The 23,771-nt window shown below is 40.3% G+C and overlaps 1 protein-coding gene and 1 long non-coding RNA gene across 7 annotated transcripts in view; one reads left to right on the forward strand and one right to left on the reverse strand.

Annotated features, from left to right (window-relative positions):
- Positions 1-465: 465 nt before the first annotated feature.
- On the reverse strand, positions 466-2,652 carry LOC116438069. The gene is made up of 2 exons (XR_004237584.1): positions 2,447-2,652; positions 466-1,198 (listed from the first exon to the last, which is right to left on the reverse strand). It is a non-coding gene; the product is annotated as an uncharacterized LOC116438069 (long non-coding RNA).
- A 233-nt stretch (positions 2,653-2,885) lies between these two features.
- The window catches only part of ARL15 (ADP ribosylation factor like GTPase 15), a 251,818-nt gene continuing 230,932 nt past the window's right edge, over positions 2,886-23,771 (forward strand). For 2 of the 6 annotated variants that reach the window (XM_032095497.1, XM_032095498.1), the window contains exons 1-4: positions 2,911-2,991; positions 12,035-12,050; positions 13,868-13,958; positions 14,563-14,619. In XM_032095497.1, the coding sequence (XP_031951388.1) occupies positions 14,566-14,619 (54 nt within the window). In that variant the 5' untranslated portion in view covers positions 2,911-2,991; positions 12,035-12,050; positions 13,868-13,958; positions 14,563-14,565. Of the gene's footprint in view, positions 2,992-12,034; positions 12,051-13,867; positions 13,959-14,562; positions 14,620-23,771 lie in introns of all 6 variants that reach the window. The other 4 variants (XM_032095496.1, XM_032095493.1, XM_032095494.1 and 1 more) reach the window with 4 other exon arrangements.

The raw sequence follows: 23,771 nt of genomic DNA on the forward strand, positions 1-23,771 counted from the left end.
GCACTGACATAAGCAATGGATGATAAAATGCACTTCTCAGCACTTCTCAGGGTCAAAATCTGAGTCCCACATTGATTATTTTTCATACAAGTTTACAGAAAATTATTCTTGCAACAGGATTTCACTGAAGATAAACTTGTGCTTCTGTGCATAAGCTCACTTCCATTTTTGGAACCAGACTTATACCTCACAGCCAACACATGAAGTTTGCTCCACTTAAATACTTTGATCTTTTCCTTCCCATCTTGACATATGAGGTCCTGCTGACAGGCTTCTTTATGAAGATAACTAACACTGCATTAGGTATATATTCCAATATGAAATTGATCTTCATTTTAGATGAAAGAAATCCTACAGGACTTGCTAGAAAAATCTCAGCAACTGCATGACTGCTATGTAGGCTGGAAGGCATGTGTTATAGGGCTTGTATTCTGCTTACATTCTGCTATTGTTCAATGTTAATGTCCACTTTATGTAATAAGATTAATGGGGCATAAGGCTATGCAATGGCCAAAGGAATAATGTGTTTACAGTGAACAGAATGACTAATACATAAATTTAGGCTTGGCTTCTCTTTTGATCAAGTTTGTGGGATTTTCAGTGTATACATGAGAAATTTCTTCATTTTTTTAACTGATGTTGTGTTCAGATCATAAGGTCTTGTTTATAAAGTAGAAAGAAAATAGCATTTATAAAATAGTCATTTGTGAATAAACATTTTTCTTTGGATAGATAAACACAGTACATCTTCATAATCAGATCTATCACCTTCATGTAAAACAGAGGGGTCTTCTTTTTCTCCAGATGTACATCAGTGCTCACTAACTAAACTAAACTACATCTGAGAAATGTTGATGGCTGCTTTCAGAAATTCTACTAGTTTTGATTGTGATGTCTCTCCATGTTCAAATATCCTTCCCAATAAAGTATTTTCCAGTAGCTGAACTGAATTTTCCTTCTTGCAATGAAAGCCATTTACTTCTTTTCCTATAACAGCAGCATCTTTGCAACAACTCTCTACACATAGATTCTATTTTCTTCTCAATCAGCTACAGAAGAAATAATTCCCAGTCCTTTGCTATTTGTCTCACAGGAAACAGTTCTTAAATATCTTCTTGTTCTTGATGTTCTCCTTTCAGTCACCCTTCATTTAGAGAAGCATCAAAAGGCAGCAAGTCTCAAGAGTGATGTATTACTGCTAAAAAAGAAGAAATAAAGGGTTTTAAAGGTTAAGGGGAAAGCACTGCAAAATGTTAAAAATCACATGTGATAACAGAACCATGATGAAATCAAAGTTTCTTGTGGCTCCTGTGCTACATTATTGAGAGGCCTACTTTAGCCACCCCTGTAGTGGCTAAGTAGTCTTTACCCTGTAGTTCCTCCTCTCAAAAGGACATTTCAGGATTAACAGACAGTTGCCAGCAATGGCTATGACTACATGGAAGACAGTCAAAATGCTGAGTAGCAGGAAGGGCCGAGCCTGTATCCCTCCTTACACCCATTACCTACTAAAATACTAAAATTAGTGAACTTCTAAATGATTGAAAATTAAAAAAAATTATTTGTACTCATCTAAATTAAACTTAGTTTGCTATGCAGATGTATTTGATATTGAATCCCAGAGTAAAGTAAGGGCTGCCCTAGGAATCAATTTTTTCTAGATCAGATGTATGAGGAAAATGAATTATCCATTGACAAGGAAAAGATGTGTTTTTGGCAGGCAAGGGGAACATCTTACAACACTCTCTGGATGTAGTAACTGAGACTGTCCACAACAGGCCTTAATTAATTACAAAATTCAGAGCAGCAATTGTAACTTCCCTTCCCTCACCCCAGTGTACTAGATCTAAGTAAACTGTTTACCAATATCCTTACAAATACTGATTCCCTCTTGCTCCTGGCGCCTCATTTACCCATCTCTTCTTCTAGCTCCTTACCTCCTAGTTCTTTTTACTGCACTCTATTTTTCCCCGTCATTCTTTCACTTGATGCCTCATTTTTAGATTTCCTATCCCACCGTCATACACATTGAGAAGTTTCCTTCTATTTCTCCAAGAGTAAGGCACAAATTTGTGGAAAAGCCTCCAGGTTAGGATGTGAGGTTGCAGTATGAGACATGGGCGTTGCTTTCACAGGTGCTTGGGGAAATTATCACAGAATCAATTAGATTGGGAAAGAAACCTGAAGGATCATCGAGTGCAATCTGTGACCATACATCACCATCTCAACTACACCATGGCACTAAGTGCCATGTCCAGTCTTTCCTTAAACACCTCCAGTGATGGTGACTCCTCCACCTCCCTGGGCAGCCCATTCTAATGTCTAACCACTCTTTCTGTGAAGAAATTCTTCCCGATGTCCAACTTAACCCACCCCCCTGGCGCAGTTTAAGATCATGTCCTCTCGTCCTGTCGCTGGTTGCCTCGGAAAAGAGACCGACCCCCACCTGGCCACAACCTCCTTCCAGGCAGTTTTAGAGAGGGATGGGGTCACCCCTCAGTCTCCTTATCTCCAGGCTAAACACCCCCAGCTCCCTCAGCTGCTCCTCACAGGACCTGTGCTGCAGTCCTTTCCCCAGCTCCGTTGCCCTTCTCTGGACTCTCTTACTTCGGGGCACGGCAGAACCCCGGACTCGCAGCCGCGCAGCTGTGGCGCTCGTACGCCTTTAAGGGCAGCCTGGCCGCGCCCCCACGTGTGCGATCAGCTGACGGCGCGTCCCTCCCCTCCGCTGCCCGCCCTGCCCCCCTCCCTCCGCCGCGAGGTGCGGGCGGCCGCGCGGCTCTGACAGCGCCGCCGGGGCAGCGCCCGCGCCCCCCGCCCGCCCCCGGCGCGCCGAGCGCCCCGCGCCGCCGGCCCCGCCGCTGCCCCGCGCCCCGTGACGGCGCTGCCCCCGCCGCCCCAGCGCCGCTGTCAGCCGGGCGGGCGCCCGCGGCCCCTCCGGAGAGCTCGGCAGCGCGGCGCCGAGCGCCACCCCGGTACATGGATTACCTGGTAGGTTCCCGGCGGGAGCGGACCGTCGGACATCTTACCGAGTGGCTGGGGCAGCGTCCGCGGCGCGGGAGTGTGCGGGGGGCAGCCCGGGGCCGGGGGCGCTGGGTCCGGCCGCGCTGCCGCGCCCGGCCCGCCCGGCTGTTCACGGGCGATAAAGCGGCCGGGCCCCGCTCATTTGGCCGCTATTAGGTTGCTAAAGCCGTGACCCGGGTCGCTGTTTTTTTCCTAAATGCTGGAGCTTAAGGCACGCTTGAATGAACTAAATTGCTACCGCCGGCGGGATCAGCCGAGCGCCCGGGCAGCTGGTATTCGGGGGTAGTGTTTATTGCTCTTTAATGAATATTGGCTTCATTCGTCTGCGAGAGATCGTATCGCGGGCTCGCATCTCAGCTGGGGTCGTGGCTGGTGTTTGCACTCACCCGCACACCCTCGGCGAGCAAAAACCCTGTGGCACGGCTGGCTGATGAGCAGGTGGCTTTGTTTTATAGTATGGTACCTGCTTACCTGGTCTTTTCAGCCTAACAGTGTGAGGGCGTAACGAGCACATCCCATCGCTCCAGTCCTGCTGGGATCCCATTGCTCCACTCTTGTTGCTTTGAGCGCTGTGTTGTGAACTGGTGCTCGCTCCTTCACCGTGAAGTGCTTCGAAGCGTCAGCTGGGGCAACGAAGAGCAGGCATCTTCTGGCCATCCCTGTTCGTTGTTGGTGTCAAGTGTGACCAGGAAGTATTTGGAGTCAGAATCTTGGCTCTGTCATCCACGTTTTCACGGGATGCTCAAGGGTGTAGGCTTTCAAGAGAGGCTTGTCAAATGCAACAGAATCTCTGGAGATGCTCTTTTTAATGAACTGAAGATTTGCCATGTTGAGATGAGAGCTGCATGCAGGCTTTTCCTTTTCTGACAGCTAACTAAACCAGAAATACATTAAATGCATACTTTACTATTCTTATGTCCATGTAGCGAAGATTTATTTTGGTTTATTGAGCCTCACTCCCCCCCCCCCCCCAAAATACCCAAAATATTTTACGCTTGCCTTTCAGAATTTGAATACTACAGAGAGGCACTAAAAAATGAGTCCCGTGTGGCAGAAATGGTAGGCAGACTTCTCTTTAAGAACCTAGTTAATGAAACACTGATAGTAAACTTGCTGGGTATCAAGTGCAGCCTCATAGCTCCTTGAGAGCCTGGAGCTGTTTCTTAGATTTTTTTCCTTTATAAACTTATGTCCAGATGAAACTGCCCATTCTGTACTTTTTGAAATGCTTACATTAACCTTTGTGACTTCTACAGGCTGTTGTGTGGAAGGCCAACCACTCTGAGAACAATAAATTTAATAAGCCTTGGAAACTGAGAACATGTTTTTGTATTAACTAAAGGGGGGAGGGGATTAAATAGCTCTGGGTTTTTTTTCTTCCCCTGACTCTTATTCTCCAGCTGATCGTTTTCCTCTTTGTTGTTGTTGTGTGGCCTTCTTTGGTATCAGCTCTAGAAATACCTCATTGAACATGAGGTTCAGGCACCTCAGAAAGTCTGCTCTAACAAAAAAAAAAATTATGATGGTGAGATAGGCAACTAGTTGTGTACAGCTATTTTTAGCTTGTTGTCACAGTCTGCCCTGGTGTAAAGATGGGTCTACTCTTTTGTTCTATGCAAGACTTGAAGTTGTAGTGTAAATGTTAACCTATGGCGGTAGAATAATTGTCGCGTTATTTCCATAGCAAAAACAGCTGTACATGTTAAGGAATTTTGTGTTTTGTGCATTTATGTTGAGTTCTTGCACATACATGGGCATCAAAACACAAACAGAAGCTCCCTTTTCTGGTTCCTCATGTTGGGCCCCTGTGTTGCAGCCTGCAGGCAGTGAGGTTTTGTCCTGTGCTTGCAGTTGAGGCAGAGAGCAGAGCAAAGGATGAGGTTGTTTCTGTTTGCAGTAGTGCTGTGACAGTATTTGACAAAGTTTTGGTTATCAGTGGGGCTGAGCGAGGGAGTTTGGTGTAAGAAGGTGAGGACAGATGAGGTCAGGTTTCCTGCAGCAGGGACTCAGGAGTCAGTACATCTGCACATCTTCCCTAAGCCAGCTCTTCCCAAATTTGCATAGCAAAGTTCTTTTCCTGATTTTATCTGGATACAACATACATTGATGGAGACTTCTCTTCTCCATTAAGAAGCAGATCCCAAGAACTGCTGAACATCTGAAGCACTTTCCAATATCATCAGGCTGTTGAAAGCATTCAAAACCTGCTCAAAGTGAAGTCAGTTGGAGCCAGCTTGGACTGTGGCCTGAAGCTTTTATGGGCAGATAACCAGAACCTGAGTAGGGCCTCCCCTACTTCCCGTGTGATCCTTGATTTATGTCTAATGCCATTTGATAATAAATTGGTACTAAAAGAGTATCTTCTGTGATGCTCTGGTCTGTTTTTGCGGTTTTGCATTGTAACAAAAAAGTATCACTGCCTCTGTATCTTTAATGGCTAGAAGAGGCTCTTCAGCCTGGTGCCTCTTTTTTTTTTTGTGTTGATATAATTATGATGTTATGAGTGATGTGGTGGTTTTTTTTTTTTCAGTCAACATGACTAAACTAGGCTCAGCCTCTAAAAAAGAATACATCTTCACTCAGAGGCACCTTTTACTTACACGTGTTTTTCTCCTTGTATTTAGTTAACACTTTTAAAACATATTACTGTGAACACAGCTGCGTCAATGACTACATAATCCAGTGTACTGTCTGCAATCGTCTTCGGCTTCATTCTTGCTACATTGTGTCTGGAAGAATTTTAGTGTATTAGAGACTTGTGTTGGTTGGCCTCTGTTCAGTAGACTATGCTTAATTTAAGGAGTTACGGCATGATGCATCTTGTGAAAAGCATGACATGTGACCAGTCTTACAGTTTTTGCTTGGAGAACTTGTGGGGAAACAATAAAAAAGCTTCAGTTTTTCTTATGTGCTAAAATTACAATGCAAATTTTAAGCTCCTGAGTAGACTTGCACAGTACACTTCTTAAGTGGCATCCTCTGCAGTGGATGAAGTTCTTACATGCTTCCATTCAAGGTATCAGCCTGATCTGTGTAGAATTTTTAAAAGCCACTTGAGAGAGTGGTGTAGAAATTCGAATGTGTTTCTTCACAAAAGAAAGGTGTTATATTGGCCTAAGAGGTTTATAAGAAAAAATTGATAACCTGTTTAATTTTGTATTTTTAGCATTTTCCTTATGATAGCTTATCCCTAAATTATATCCCAAGATACTATGTAGTATCTTAGTTGTATATAAAAGTGTTTCTTGAGCAGGTATTGAAGAGCATGTTACGACCTGAAATGGAAGATAACTCTTCTTGCATGATCAACCGCTTCAGCTTTAGTGGTTTTTTTTTCATTTTTTTCCCCTTTTCTGGGGAGTTAAACAGGAACATGGGTTCTGCAATGTCAAGAGAGTGCACACTGCTAGTGTGCTAGAATCCTTGTTGCTTTGTTGGGGATTGGTTTCTTTTAACTATAACAAGTTTGAGGGTTTTTTTGTTCTTTGTACATTTGTTAGCTAATACAAACTATTTTACTCCTGTATGCATGCACATGAAACCTAAAATTTGGAAAGTTTTTGAATAAATGTAACTAAATTTTCAAATTTTAGATGAATATGTGAATAGGCCTTAAAGTGACTTAAGAGTTTCTGCTTGGTTTTTGAACAGTCTTGACCTCACATTCTAGACAGTTAGTGTTCAGACAAAGTCTTGGTTGGGGAAAGCTGCATATACCAAACTGGTGTTCTTAAAAGTGTTAGATGATATTAAAAAAAAAAAAAAAAGTTTCTGAGCAACTTTTCTTTCTTGGGGAGTTTACTTTTAAGACCTTTCTTTTAAGTAGTTAGACTCTTTAATTTAATTGGGCAGGTTAGATTCCGGAAGTGGCAATATGGCAATATGGGAAGATCAAGATCAGTTAGTGATTCTGCTCCACCTCAGATACTGTGTTTCCATTGCTGTTGCCAGTTCCATTGTTTCGTATCTGCAGGTCATTGAAAACATTCTTTCTTATACCACAAATGTGTTACAGAGGCGTATGTTTGAAGGTAGGAGTTTTACTTCACTGAAACTTTGTAAACCCATAGACGCTGTCCTTTGAATAAGGAAAACTGGGTAAAGGTCCATACCAGCAACTCTGTATTTTCCCTCTGAGGCACATGCATGTTTTTGATACAGGGCCTGAAACATGTGCAGCAACGGTCTATACATAGGGCCTTCTCCTCTTAGTGTTTGCTGAACATCCCTCTCATGGGAATTTTGTCTTTTGTCATGTAGCAGTAAGGATTATTTAGGCTCTGTGTTGACTCATCTATCAGCTCTAACATCCTTCAAAATTTACACCTTCTGTAGAGCACAAGAGCTTTTATTTTATTATCCTCCCTTCTGTTTGGGAAGTTGATTAGACACAAGGATGAAGGGTCTGACAGTTGTTTCAAAATAAAGATATAACTGAATGCAGGAAAGAAAACAACAGCTGTAAGGTCAACTAGTGTACAGGGTGCATGCAACTGTATTAGTGTTTGGATCAGATGTGAATCATTGAATTGAAGAAGATAATACTTATGGTTGTAGATTTGCATTGCAGAGTGATCACAGATGACGTGAACTTAATATTTTTTCGAACGAAACCAGATGGAAAGACTTACTTCGCTAATGGGTTTTTACACCACGGGCCTAGATTAGAACTAGTGTCTGAAGTATGTAGGACGAATACTTGGTCTTCAATGCCAGCTCTTGCTTTGTACCACCACACCATGTTGCTCTGTGGTATGTTGCTCCTGAATTCTTCAGTCAGACCTCAAGCTTGAGGCAACATGATGAATTTCACAAAAGGTTAGAAATGTAAGCTTTTTATAAGTGAGAATATCTGCGTTTAGTAAGGACAGAATATTCCTTCTATTACCACATGCTGATTAACATTTTTGGCTTGTTGTCAGTATCATCAGGTCATGTTTTTTCATACTGCCAGCTTGTGATGTTTAGTCTCTTAAACTGAGTTCTGAAGTTTTGTGATTGTGTGAGGATATTAGCTCTCCATTAATAAAAGAATAATTTTTAGTTTAGTTTAAAAGCACACATGTGGACCCAAAGAGCTGTAAAAGCCATATGAAAAAAACACAACAGTATTTAAAATGTTGTGATTCTTTGTGTTTTGCCTCATACTGCTCTGCAGTATGTTGTTTTTGCTGTTTTTCACAGTGTGTGCAGCATAACTTTCTGAAGTGCAAAGTGTCTGACTGTATAAAAGTCCTTGTGGACATGAGTAGGGTATTTGCAATTGAGTAAAAGATGTCTCATCTCATGCTGGAGCTCTTCAGCTTACAGATTTTTTTTTTTTTTTCCACTGGCAGCCTGGTAAGGTGATTAAATTAATTGCCAACCAGTGTGTAAGTAACTGTGAGGAAGAGACACAAAACAGGAAGTGTAGGTGACAAATCCTTATGCTAGATGCAGTCCAGCCCTGGAGCTTAGTTGCTTATAAGAACAAACAGTAGGAGGGAATGTGAATCTATGTATGATGCTCTGCTGTATGTTTTGGTGGAGCAGCAGCAGAAGAATTTGTTCATAGGACCCACATTAGCTTTTGGCATTGGAGAGTCTGAGTAAGCAAGATGGCATCCCAGATCCACTAGGAACTGTTGATATGGGAGAAGTAAGTTTGCAGATTTCTTTTTTTGTTATGACTTGGAGCTTTTGTATGGAAGAACCATCTGTTTTCTACATTTTATTAACTTTTACAACTGCTGCTGCCTAATCTTCCTTTAAATGATTTTGACTCCAATAGAGGTGAAAAACTTAGAAGCAATTAAAAATGAAGAAATCATTTTTTGTAATACAAATTTTATGGGAAGTACGAATGAGCACTGAGAGCACAGCTCTGGCAGTGAATGAGAGGGAGAAATGAATTCAGAGATTACAAGGGAATTTCATAAATAAGAATTAACTATAATAAATAAACTGCATGTGCTTTGGATGGACTGATGCAGAGACAAATACTAAGAATGCATATTGAACCCAGGAAAAAAATTGTAGTACCTCTTTTGATATCCATAATGAAATGGCAGATGAAATTCAGTGTTGATAAATGCAAAGTTGCATATATTTATAGAAGAAGTCACATGGTAGTACAGATGCATGGATAGGCCCTAAAATATCATCAGTACTCGGGAAAGGGAATGAGGATCCTTCTTTAAAATGTCACCCCAACCCAGACATCTGTCAACAAATTTAGAGTATTTAGAAGGAAAAAGGGAAAGATCTCATTTTTACACTGCTTAAATGTATGGTTTGGTCTTGTCTTAGATGCTGCATGTCTGGTTGCATCATCTCAGGAAGAGTATTGAAAAACCAAAGAAGATACAGAGAAGGATGATGTGGTAATTCAAGGAAAGCAATTGCTTCCGTACAAGCAGGGATTAAATAGTTATAGCCCTTCAGTCTGGAGAAACAGCTGACTGGTATGAACAGGCAATATTCTAGACATCTTTGAAATCAGAAAGAGAGGTAACTAGGCAATAAGTAAATTTTTCCCAATAGAAGAACTCACTGACAGTTATAATCCAGGAACTGTGTTTTCATGTGAGTGTAGTTGAATTCTCACTTGTGCAGTAATGTTAGAGAAGTCAAGATGAGTAGACCAGGAATTTGTACAGTGCCTTCAAAAACAGGTCTGTTGTGGGTTGGTATTAAATGTGATGTTCAGATGTGATGGTAGGAGATCCTGAAGTTGTGATTGCTGGAACATAAGGATAGATCATGAGATATAATTCCCTGGATGTCCTTAGGCTTTGCCATGGGCTAAAGACATCCATTTCTCCTCATTGAGAGGACAGCTAGAACTAGTTCTGGAACAGGGAATTGCAGTTAGAAAATTGACATGTTCCAAGTGGTGTCCAGGAGTACTCCCTGGTGTAATCAGAATTGCATCAACTGCACAGGAGGTGGGACATTTTAATTCAGAGGAATTGGTGAAGATACTTAATCTACTCCAGGGGCACGTAGCTAATGGATTCCTTCTGCTTGGAAGTGCTGCCTTGACGTACGAGGAGAGGCTATTGGCTTTCCAACATCTCTGTTTTAATTGAATTTATGACTTTGTATCTAAGGCCCACAACACTGAGTGAACCTGAAACTGTGTAGACAGCCTATGTAGAGAGATGATGCACTCTACAAAGAGTGATCTCTTCTCTGAGTGCTTTCTTCTTGCCTAGAAACTTGCATAATTTCAGGTTTCAGCAAGACTGGAGAAAAGGTCCAGAATTCTTGAGAAATGTCTATGCTGTTCTTGGAGCTTTTAATTTTCTGCTGGCTAATCTGCATCTTTCACTGCCTGAGCCATTGCAGTCCTGGAAACAGTCATGGAAAACTGTTCTACTGAGAATATTGCCTAAAAGAGAGGAGAGCATTGTTCTCTAGTGCATCCACTTGATTACTTTTTGTGATGACAAGAGAGTTCTTGGATCCAGTCCTATTCCTGTTCACATATCATTGCTTTTCTATCAACATCAGGTTTCTTCTAGTCTCTAAACTAAGATTTATTTTTCTAATGATTATGTACAAGAAGATTGGTATTTTAGAAATCTAATTATTCAGCATTAAAGGAGAATATGAAAATATTTTCTGTGTCCTTTTTCCCTGAGAACAGTATTAAAAAGAATTCGGGGAGTTTAAATTAGAAATGTTATTAACGGAATGTGCTAGAGGGCTGTGACATCTTGTGCAGAAAGGGGAGCCTTGGAGTTACTAGTTGGAGTTCAGTACACAAGGTTAGCAAACAGCAGTTCTGGTCAAAGTTCCTGCTACATTTACTGTAGTGGGTACCCACATGTTCCTCAAAACATAAGTACTGAGAATTTGTTTCAGGCTCCATACATAAAGGTGCCTTAAAAATTGCATATTTTATACACTTGTACTGCTAATTTTTGCCATTTTATACACTGGAAAAGATGCAGGTAAGAATGGAGATGGAAAAAACTTCTGCCTGGAAGATCCAGCAATTCCAAGTGATTACTGGGTTGTATCACTTAATTATAAATGAGCAGAAGTGTGCCTGGATCTTTAGTTTATTAAAGAAACATATCACCAGAAAAAAAACCCTCTAACATTTTCCTTTTCTCGTGTTGCTTTCTGTTTTTGTGGTCTTGGAGATATATTCACTGCTTGATTTATTTAGGATTATGTCACAGCGAGTTGAGGTCCAGGTGAGTGTTTCTGCTGGGTGGCAGAATTGAGGATACCGGCTCCTGCAGTTCTGTCTGGTGTTGAGCCTTTTGTTTCTTTTCTGAGAACCTGATTAGGCTCCCCCTCCCCTTTTGCCCACCGCTGTTTGTGATGCTAGTGCTTTCAACTTGGTGCTTGCATCTTTGAAGTCATCAGTTGCAGAACATGCTCTAGTTAATCTTTTCAAAATCTGGTCTCTTGTAAATATTATGAGTAGGGATTTAATCTTGTATTTGCTGACAAAATAGATATTATTTAAAACAATGGCTTTGTGAGTTGCAGACTGTGTGCCTGTGTCAGAGCTGAATGAGATTTTTTTTTTTTTAACACTAAATACTGAAATTGTTTTTTACTGATATTTGTACTGATAGCTGAATACTTGAAAAAATGGGCAGAACAGATGCTTGTTGTGAATTGAATGTTGCACAGCTGCAGGGCAGACGTCTTTCAAAGTCATTATGAACAGCCACGTTTTTACAAGGTACTATTAAAGTAACAAAGTATTGGGCAAATAGGAAAGTTAGCCATGAGTTTACTTTCAGTGGGAGAAGTTATTTAATGTTTGTGAGATGACCTTTTGCCTAAGCAGAAGGGTGCTTTTTGGCAGAGATGCATGTGTATATTGTTTGACATATTTGACCTGTTGGCTCCATTTTTCGCTTTTGACATGTGAAGTCACTTCTGTGAAGAATTAGTCCTTGTAGAATTGTATCAAACAAGGTATCTTTCTTTCATAGTATTTGTAGGTATATTTTTACATTTTTTTTTCTTTTATTTTCATGCTTACCGTGTAAAATCCTTTCAGAAAGCAACAATAAACTGTAAGTAAATTAAATGCAAATTTTACAACAATTGTTTTGTTGCCCAATTGTATGGTCCCAAGTGAGTTGCACAACCAAAATAACGAAAGATTACAAGTATCAAGAATAAACTCCCCATTGTAGCAACAGATTATCAACTGTATCTTAACTCAGTGGTTGGAGTGATAGTCTGAAGGATATTATCATTAAATTTTAAATTATTTAAATCAATTCCTGTCACTTTTTCAGGGATTAAACTGAAATACTACTGGGGAGGGAATGTAAATTTTCAGAAGGATATTAATATGATATTAATAGATATTAATAGTAGCACTGGATTTAATGACCTTTTTTACCACAATAGAATGTAGTTTATAAGCATTATCTTGGGGACTTGAAGAAGGGATTATCTTAGTATTTCACTGGGAAATGCATAAGGGAAACATTCATTGGTACTGTGTGTGACAGAATTCGTGCTTTATAATTATAGCCTGTGGTTTCAGAACATTACAGTAGCAAGCAAACCCAACAACAGATGAGTAAGGTAACACAGGATGTAGGTTGTTTTATTCTACTGAAGCAAGGATCTACAGGGGCTTACTGTGGAATTTGAACTGCAGTTTAGTACTCCCACTAATGTATAGCCTGGAAATACTAAATAAAAATTAAAAAAATAAAACAATTTATAATGCTGTGCTTGTCTAGAATAAAAGCAAACAGTATATATGGAGAAGCTGTAATGGTTTGCTGCTGCTGCATGTTTACTTCTCTTGCAAGCTGAAATAAATTTACTTCGGATATAAAGTTGTGTCCGCTAGCAACATAGAATCTGCCAGGATACTGAAAATGCAAATCACTGCATGTATCACCTGGTATTTAAGTATGGGCTTAAATTGCCGGAGACCCAGGTTAAACATTAGGAAACTTTCTAGTAGAGAGGGTAATGATGCACTGGACTAAATTGCTTGGGGAAATCATCCATCCCTGGAACCTTTGGAACAAGATCTGCAAATACTGTCAGGAGGGGTATGGTTTCTGACCCCGCCCCACCACTTTGTGTAACTGCAGGATTTCTTGAAGTCAGTTCCTATTTCTCTGTCACTTTTTTCTTTCTGGGAGAAGCTCAGAGCACAAGTAATAGACTTGGATGTTTGTTCTTAAAGCTGCAAAAAAAATTTCCTTAAATTGAAATGGTGCTTTGAATCAGCATTTCCTTGTCATTAATAATATGCTAGATTACTTCCAGTAAGAAAAGAAAATCAACTGTGCTGTTGAAGTTTGCTTTCAGGGTTTTGTGCTGTGCTTTTTGACTTTCAGACAATTCAGCGAAATACTGTTTGTTTCAAATTTAAATGTAACAATTACAGATAAAGAAAAATGTTGGTACACATTTTTTTTATTACTTATAATTAATGAGATCTATTCTTTTGATTTTTTTAAAATCCCAATTCTAATTAAATGGGTATTTCATTTAAAGGGTGGGAGAAATTAGAAAGCAGATGCTGAGATGATGTTTTGACTGGTACGTTTAAAGTCTGTATCATCCAGCACTTTATCTTAGATAATGTGTGAACTTTTTAAATATTAAATAAAAATGTTTCACTTTGGCTTTAAGTTTTGCCTTTCAAATACCTTATATACCTTTATATATGGTATTTGAAAGGCAAATTACTCAATTACTTTTCTGAATACATCATTGTAAGCTTAGTTTATTTTACCTAATTGCATAGGAAATATGGCAAACATACAGTAGTATTTATTTTCGTGTTGGAGAGCTGCATTTATTTCCTGGCTTTGTTATGCTAATTAAAGAAGGTGTTTTTCATCTGTTTCATCAGAAATTCGTAGTCCATCCTCAGCCTCTCTGGGTGACTGCAGAAGACATAGAATTGTGGCATCACAGCAGATCGGAAGTTGAGCAAGTTGAGGGTAAAAACTTTTAATATGATTTTTCCCAGCTGTAAGAACAGATAAAATAAAATGTTCATTTTCATGTTCTACTTTGAACATGAAAATATCAGAAAACTAAAGGAATAAGACTCCAGAAATGTGCAAGCATTAAATTATATACATTATTTTGGTATATAGAGGAAGAAAGTTTCAGTGATGGTACAGGGAGAGAAGAACTGTAACATATAAGCACAGAAGCTCTTTACAGTCTACTAGGAGGCCAAAAAGCACTCCATTAAAATGTTTCTTGCAGATTGTTTTTGAAACAGAGTAGATAAAAATAAATGAGACTGAAAGCTTACATGCAAATTGTTAAGATTGTGTACAGGCATTTTGGGGGTCATTAGGTAATCTGAGGCCTATAATTAAATACTGAACTAGTAAGTGTAAAGGTGTTGACAGCTGCTTCTGTATGAAAGGTAGTATGCATCTGAATAACCTGAATTTATATGGCATTTTTCTCAGGTTGTTTAATACAGCCTTGAAGAAGTTGGTTTTTTTCGGGGCAGAGGGGAGACATGGGAAGAAAAGTAGTTCTGAATAAATAGCATTCTTGGTAATTTCTTTATTTTGATTCCTTTAGACTATGTCTGAATGTATCCAGCTCTCATTTGCTGTTTGTAGAATTGGCATTTACACGGTAAGGCAATGTTCTAACTAAATAAGTATATTTTTGTTAGTGTTAATGCCATTTGAGTGAAAAGGAGTTGAGATTTTTAGTACTGGATTTAAGTAATGCAGATAGCAAAAGGGCTTTCTCATACTAGTTTGCATAAACAGACTACAGTAGGTTTTTGTCCTGTCAAAGATTTACTAAAACCAGAAGAGAAAATGTATCCTCCACTTTAGTTAAAAAAGTGAAAGAAAAATTCAGCCAACCTCTTGAGGTGTAAGAAAATTTAGAATTCATGTGCATCAGTTGCTGAGAATTCTTGTGTGTCGTTGCTGAAGGGTTTATGTACCTTTGCCTTTAAATATCTATGATGTTTGAGTAACGTCACATATTATGTGACGTATTACAAACATGGTAGCTAAATGCACATATTGTAAGCTTTGTCTGAAAGCCTTAACATTTGGAAATGCTGTTAAGTTAAACTTACCTTATATAAGAGAAATAAGAAGTTTACTTCAAACGTATGTCCCAAATATGCTAGCATTTATTTTTCTGCTCCCAGTTGTTCTAATTAGTGATTAGAACAGTTAGATGAATGGGGTTTTGCAGAAATTAATTGCACTACTACAATAATGTGTAGTGTAAACAGAGCTTACACAATGTATAAGACTCTGTTGCTCAAATCATGCTTCATATCCTGGAGCTTTTGGAGAGGGAATGCTGCTCCTTCTGTTACCACTTTTCAGGAGGAAGCCTGGAATGTACCACTTCATGCAGTCAAAAGTGTAGGTGAGTTTTGAACAGTGATGAGGCCTATGTGCCGTCAGTAAGTCTTACCTGAGGACAGAATCTCAAAGCTTAGCATCTGCTTTTGTTCATAGAATTTGGTTCCAGGTAGTGTTTAATATCTTACTGAGTTTTTTTTCCCATGACATTTGCCTGCTTTCTGTTTTCAACATCTAAATGTCTTCTAAATGGTAGAAGAGTCAAAGGCATATTTCTTTATGGTATTTATATTTCTTAGGAAGACTTTCTCTCTAAAAATCCCTATGTGATAGGAGTATACTATCTTGAAGGATCAACAGGGTTACAGTATGAGGTTTCAATGGCTGCAAGGTACTCGAATGGTTTGCCAGTTCTTTAGAAGGCTAGAGTAAGCTGTTCAACTTCATTTGAGGGAATGTCCCAAGTATAAATGTGTGTGTATTGCAGACCTGGGTATAAGCAGGTACAATGTACAACAAAATACATCCTCTGACAGTAATCAGTTCTGTTTTAGTTTAAAATTGGTTAAGTGTTGTCTATATACTTGAGTGCCCTATTAAGTTGTGGTAGCTGCAGTTACAGTGATAGTTGTATAACTGGTATCTCACTCTCACCTTCTGGGCAGCAAAATACTTAGTGTTTTAAATTGCAAAATAAAAAGAGCTAGCTTGGTTTGTTAAAATGCTGAAAGAAATTGATTTCACTGACTGCTGGTACTTAAGGGAGGATAGTGAGGAAGATGATGACTAGACTTCAGAGCATCTGGAGATGCACAGTTGTGGCCACAGTTGTACAGGCAGGACACAGATCCAATGTAAAGTGCATTTGAAAGTTAAAATAGTTCATTTAGGAAAATGCTAGGTGCAGAGAGTACTTGCTTACATAAAAATGCCTGTCATTGGAAGGGTGAGTTTCAGATGATCTGACAGGTTGGTGGGTTTGGACAGCTTTGGTATCAGAATAAACAGAGAGGCCTGCTGAAGTGAGAGCTGTGCAGAAATACAGTGTGATAGTTTCTGCCTCTGCACCGTGTCCTGCTCATGCTTGTAACTCTGTCACTGGCTTTGTTTCTCAGGTATGTCAGCAGTCTGGCAGCTAGCAAGTATTGTGTGCTCCATACTGATGTCAAGAGCAAACCACAAAACTCCAGCTCCTATTTCCCTTTTAATTAATGCCTTGTGTCTTGTGCTTTCTGCTGCATGCTGTTTTGCAGATTCAATAGATTTTCTGTTTGCTAGGATTGATTTTTCTGCAAAATCTAAGAAGTCTCTCAGATGCCAGTCCTTAGCAGCACCATTTGTTCAGCTTGTACTGTGTTACTTGGACACTTCCTTGTCCTCATGGTACAATGCTGCAAATAAGGCTTTTAGTCCTTTGGACTACAGACATCTCAACTGTTAGTCTGTTATCAAGCTGCTTATCAGTAACACTCTAAAGCACCCATTACATCACCTGTACTACACCATTAAATAGGCTTCCTGTTTTTATGGGACATACAGATTATGAGATGGAGGAAGAGTTTATATAGTGATCTGCGGCAAAACAGCCTGTGCTGCCATGATTAAGAAGTCAAAACTTTGTTGTCTTGAGCTATGAGAAAACCTATATCTTTGCAAGAGTACAGGAAGAGATGGGATGCCCATCTCTGAATCTGAAACTGATGGATGTGTATTCTAAAAGGAAAACATTATCATAAACTCAAATGAAAGCTTTTGGGATTAAGAAATCAACCAACCAATGAAAATAAACCTCAATGTGTTTCACATAGCTAGTAGCTTCTGGCAGAAGTACCAGTTTTTCAGGTGCATGTTTCTGCTTCTCCCACCATACTAGTATCTGCATCAGATGTGTCAATTGGATGTGTGGGAACAGGCAGATAAATTTGTGAATCTGAGTGACTGTGGAGATTGTAAGCATATGGCAGCTTGTAACAAAGGTTATAATTTATTTCCTTTCTGTTTCTGATTTAATTTTCTTAACCAGATAAAGGTCCTGTTAAATAATGATGGAGAATTCTACCTACATGAACCTCAGAGGGAAAATAATCCAAATTTTTTTGTCTTGTAAAACAATTTTTATGTCAGGACACTTGCCACCTTTATACATATTTAGGACTCCACCTTGGAAACTATGTGCATGATTAGGTGCCTACGCATATACTCCAGAATGTTCACTGATACTCTGTACTAGGCTTTGAGACTTTTATTCTTTTCATCCATTTGCATATAATTTTAAGCTTTTTTGAACAGGTTCTGTCCCTAACCCTTAAATGTGACTGCAGGAACATGCAAAACGTGATTTTCACATCACTTGTTGTTTTGGACAGCAAAATGGACAGAAGCCTGTGTGGGGTGAGAACCATGCAAAAATACCTAAGGAGGCCTAGTGGCATGGTCATTTACTGGTGTATATTAGAAGTAAAAATACTGGAAAATGCATTTTCCTGTTTCAGGAAATTAAAAAGTAAGTTTTTTTTGTTTTCAAAATATGTCATCAATAGATAAATAATTTTGTTTCAAAGCAAAACAAGGATAATGAAAAGCTCTCTGTAGATCTTTCTGCTTTAAGACGCTGGGTATGGCGAAAGTGATGCACTGTAGCAACGTTGCATCAATGTTGGCATCACCTTCCTGAAAATCATGAGTAGTGGATATTTCAGTTTTAGTAGCCTCTTGGCTTGAATTTGTGCATTGAGAAGTGGAAATAAATGATGCATTTTTACAGCTTTGCTTGCTATAGTTTATATATGGTAAGTACAGTTAACGATGCAAATGTGCTTTTAGTTTTCTGGTTTACTTTGGACTTACTTACATTTGTCTTTGTTTATAATGATAAATTCATGTCTTGAAACGATTTGACTGGAAACAGCTGTTGTGCTAAGGAGTTTGTCTGATGTTAGAAAAAAAACAGAAATAACATTTACTCATAAAGTGGTGGAGAGGAAGCTTTTAAAAGAAGAGAAACCAACTGAGGCAGCAACTAAAGGCAGCCATGAAATAGGAGGTAATCATGGGAACATGTCTGGGAGGTTTCTGGAGCCAGCCTGTGAGTTAGAGTATGGAAAGCTTCCTACGAGACTCTTCCCCCCCCCCCCCCCCCCCCCCCAACACGGTTTCCCATTGGAAAATACTAAGTTAAAGTAATAACAGTGTTCATATAGCATATCCTGTCTACTCCTCCCTTTCCCATGTCGTGTCCTTGACAGGAGCTGCAAAACAAAAGCACAAAAGTGCAGCAGGAAAAAGTCCTTTTATGTGCTACCCTTGGGGAAATGTGGATAATTCCATTCACAGTTACTGCTGATATTCTGTGGATAGACTGTTGAAAGGAAAGGTGTAAATGTTTTTAACTTCCAGCCTTAAATAAAAGGTTTTCGCTATCACCCTGGTCTTGGCAGTGACTTGGATTGGGTGGGACTATGCCTGCTTGGTTGTATCAAATCTGTAGTCAAGCTGCTTGGACTATGCTAGGTGTGATTTATGTTGCTAGCAACCTAAACAGGAGAAAGAGCGGCAGAGTCTCTGGATGAATGTGTCACTGTGCATGTGAATTTTAGCTATACTGTGGGTTTTTTACTATGAGCTATGAGACTTTCCCTGAAATAAAGGTACAGTTGTAACATTTTTTCAAATGAGGAAAGTAAAGACAGGTGAAGGGGGAGAACATCAAGGCTGGGAAAGGAGTGAGATCAGAATACAATTCTCTTCCCTTTCTTTCCACAGAGTTCGTTGGTTAAAGTGAACTGTGCTGTCATTGCTGAGCAGTCTCTCCTTGTGGGCAGAGCTCATGTTCCCTGCTCAAAGAGCTCAGCAGCTTGGTGCAGCCAGTGCTGCTGCGACAGCATTGCTTCCTTGGGCTATTCAGTGATATACACTGTATTTCCAGCTCTTTGAGAACCTCTGACAATTAGTAATTGATTTCACTTGGAAAGGTATGGTTTGCCAAAATAGCCTGTTAATTTTTGTCAGAATCTCTGTTGGGTTGGAATAGAGCTTTGTCCTGGACTAGGGCCTTTACAAATACAGGTTTTGTTCCATCTGATTTGTCTCTGCTGTCCATGGCTCATTCCTGCCCTACAGAACAGCAGGGCTGTTCCACAGGCCATTAGCTTTAGGGAGGACAAGAGGAAAAGGCCAGATCATCATTACAAAAAGACTCCAATCTTTTCTGTTCATACAAGGTGCTGTTCAATTTGCATTTCTCGAAGCTGTGGGGTTAGTTATCCTGTACGTAAGTGCTGTTTTGCATTTTCCCTGTGGAAGTGAGGATTCCTAATCCTCAGTCTTGCTGTCTGTCCAGAAAACAGTTGTGTAATGTGTTGTCAAAATGTTGTATTTTGCCTTCATGGTGCTCCACATGGAAAATAAACTGCTCTTGTCAGGCTCAAGTGATGCAGGGGGTGATGGTATGAGCATGGAATTTTTCTAGTGGCCTCTGCTGAGCATCCTTTTTTTGTGTAGTTTGCAAAGTAGCCTCTTTACTTATATTAAAAAATTATTTTAATTGAATATAATAGGTTTAAAATGTAATTTGTAAGTACATTGCCAAGTAAAGATATTCAAAATTCTGACAATCTCCTATGACAAAAATGACCTGTTTGAAATCTGAGGTGCCCTGAGATTGTGGATTTGGAAAGATAGCAGGGGAACCTGTTGAATTAATGGCAAATTACAAATCTAGTAGTTCACTGTATCATTTGAATTATTGAGAGGATGAAAAGACTAGAAATGGCTCTTCAGTGAATGTGAATTTTTTTCTTTCACATTCTGTAATGCAGAGGTTGGGAGTATGGATAGCAATGAGATGTGCAAAAGAGCAAATTGATTTGCAAGGATTCCTGACTGGGTGATTGGAAGTTGTGATGGAAGACTCCCTGTGATTATGGTCAAAGTTGCATGCCTTGCTGTCTGTGCACATTCAATCACATCCTCTACCTTGTATAGCTGGATGAGTAAGAATCTAATCGTGATCTGCAAGTGGAAATAGGGGCCAACAGTAATATATACCACTCACAGTATTTTGCATGCAGTTGCAGGTTTTTTTTATTCTGGTTTTTTTTAGTCCTAGTCTTGCCAAAAATGGTGTTGCTTTTGAGTATGTATTACAAACTGTTGTTAATCTGTGTTTGCCTTTAACAGCAATTGGACAACCACAGAGCACTAGAAATTACACTTCTTGCAGAATAATCATCTTTCACAAGATGTCATATTACAGCAGAAGTGGGAAAAGTTTGTTCTGCAGGTCTTAAACTTTGTACTGTGAGCTCAAAAGTTGTCTGTTTGTCCTAGAATGAGAGAAGATTGCTTTTTCCTGTGAACATGCATGCCCTGTATCCTGAGGGCATCAGTGATAGTTACTATTATGATTGCTGCTGAAAATAGTTCAACTCTGTTTTCTGAAGACATCCTGCATTTGTTCAAGAATAGGTATCTGTTAAGGGAAGAAGTCATACAAGTGGATAGTAGATTAAAAATAAAGGAAATGTATCAAATGCCACAAAATGTAATCTGTTCACATGTTAGCTTTTTTTTTTTTTGGTAGAAAGACATTTCTAATTCTCACCATCACTGTATGTCTATCCATGGTGTTTTTAATGTTTCTTCTCATCTTAAAGTTGAAAATGTTTGCGCAGGTGTTGAAATTAGTTTTCGAAGTGGTTTGCTGAATATCTGCTGCTACAGCTTCTTTATAATTATAGTGTGCTGTCTTCAAAGTAGTTTAAGATTGTATGCATGTGTAATTAAATCCATAAATGCTTTTGGAAAGGCTGTTCTACAACATCCTTTAGAGCCTTTTAAAGTAGATAGTGCTTTTAGATCTGCCTTCTATTACAGTGTTTGTATTTTGATCAGTTTGATTATATTGCACACAAATCATAAAGCCAGTTGTATTCTGTCATATGAAACCTTTTGAGTGCCACTTCATTTTTATGGCAGGGATTTATATAGTACAAAACTATACTGAATTTTTACTGGGTTTATATTGCTGGGTATTATGTTGTTTAAGAGTAGAAAACAACAGTGTTTAATAGATGCCATAAATTCATACTATGGTTCCACTGGTAGGTCTGTATATACTTAAATTTCAAAAGGAAGCTTTCAGGTAAGTAATTGTTACTAGGATCTCAAAAGCCATTCTGGGCAATAGACCTTTAGGTTTAAGAATATCTTTTGTCATGGGAAGCAAAGGCTACATACAGCTATCACATGGTATGTTGTAACCAAGACTTTAAAATTCTGTTCCTGGTATTGTCACAATTGCCTGTGTCAATGCAGGCAAATCTCTAGTACCTCTGTTTTCAGCAATGCTTTCTAAAGCATTTCCCAAGGCTTTCCAAACTTATGACTTCAATTTTTTTAGCTTTATTTAATGCTACTAGTGAAAGTGCTACACCTACCTTGTTTCACTCAATCTTTCTGGTGTCTTCAAGACCTCATGAACACAAATTATTTGTTGTGCAGTTATTTTGTCATGGAATGTCCTGTGTTGAAAGGGACCCGCAAGGATCATTTGAGTCCAACTTCTGGCGCTGCACAGGACAACCCAAAAAAATCTCACTGTGTGCATTGTCAAAATGCTTCTTGATTCATATACTGGGACCTTACACATTACAGAAAAAACAAGGTTGGTGAATCTTCAGATCCATTCCCACAGAGCTTCTCATCTGAAAGAGTTTTTTTTTTATTAGTGTAAGGAAAGCAACAGCAGCCAGTGGAATGAAATGTCCCACTTTCTCCTCCTGTTCTCCAAATCAAAGTGTCAGTTAAGAGAGGGACACACAAGTCTGCTATATGTTTCCTGGGCTTTCAACAAGATGCAGATGCCAGAACAGAGAGTAGCTGCTCAGTAGCATTTTCAAAACTTCATTTTAGCCTTGAGCACATGCAGGCACCATGTTTTTGAACAGATCCATATTCTTCCAATGGTTTCTTTTTCAAAACAAGGCAACATGTTTCCATGCTGCAACTGGGACTTTACAAGGGCATGTAATGATAGGACAAGGGGGAATGGCTTTGAACTGAAAGAGGGAAAATTTAGATTACATATTTGTTGGGGTTTCCTCCCCTGCCATGGAGCCCTGGGAGATGGGCCCTGGGGGACAGACACGGGGTTTCCCTGCCCCTGCTCATCCTCATTTCCCATTGGTTGGTTTGTGTTCCCCGGGGTGGCCAAGGACCCTGGGGTCCCTTGACTGCGGGATTCCTGAGCTGAGCCCCGGCCATGCGGCTGGAGAAATAAACATCTCTGAAACATCTACCACGAATCTGTCCATATATACTTTGTTTCCACGGGACTCCTGGTTTGATATATGCGTGTTGCAGCAATCCCCGCTGTAACAAACTGGTGGAGGAATGCGGGCAGGACACTGATCCCTGAGGAAGATTCGTGAGTAAAATAACCACTCTAGACCTCTCTTCTCATCTTGGTTTGGATATTCTCTCTGGATGATGGAAGAATCGTGGGAAATGGGGCTCTCTGAGCCACAGAAAAAGTATCTAGAAGTAAGAGGAATCCTTGAGCAACAAAACAAAAAAGTAATGCAACCGGGACATCTAGAACATTTTTTTCATCTGGCTTTTCAAAAGGTTCTCCTATATTTCTCGAGACTTACTTTTTGATATCGAACCTCCTGAATCTTGTGAGGGGTGTTTCTGGGACGAGATCTGGGATAAAGTAGGAGATCAAAGAGAAGCTTTCCATGCATACCTTATAATCAGGGAAGCTCTTGAGGAGCATTTGTATGGTCCCATTACCCCTAAAGCAGAAGATCATACTTATCCCGTGGCCGAGGCTGCGCGGCCGCCATCCCTGTGGCACACGCTGGCGGAGGTGCCTGCGCTGGATGCGCCCGGCCCCCTCGGGAGCGCGCGCCTTATCGCGGACCCCATCCCTGTCTCGGGGTCCCCGGCCATGGGACCGCGAGTGAGGGAGCGATGCCGCAGGCGCCGCGGGTGCTGTGGGCCACGAGCAGCCAGGAACCGGGCATCGGTGTGGCAGGCCGCTCTGAGCACATGGCTCGGAGAGCCCTGCGGAGGGAGAAGCGGCGATTTCCACAGCGACACGAGAAGCTGCGCAGCGCCGAGCCGGAACGGGGCCGCTCTCAAAGCAGCGTGGAGTTGGCAGAGTGGAACCGCTCACAGGGCGCGGAGCCAGTGGCGATGGCAACGCGGGGCCATGCAGAGCCCAGACACGCGCTGGAGCAGCGCCGCTCGGAGAGCGCGGAGCAGCCGCAACGCGGGGGCCCGGCCGAGACATCAGAGTCGGCGAGGCGGCGGCCACGCGGGACCGGCAACCACGGCGAACACGCAAGCACGTGATAGGAGGAGTTGTAGCCACGAAAGTCACAGGAACTGTGAAATGGTACAATGTAAAAAACAACTATAGATTTATAACACGAGATGATACAGGGGAAG

The sequence above is a fragment of the Corvus moneduloides genome, chromosome Z, assembly GCF_009650955.1.
Source record: "Corvus moneduloides isolate bCorMon1 chromosome Z, bCorMon1.pri, whole genome shotgun sequence".
In the NCBI taxonomy this organism is placed as follows: domain Eukaryota; kingdom Metazoa; phylum Chordata; class Aves; order Passeriformes; family Corvidae; genus Corvus; species Corvus moneduloides.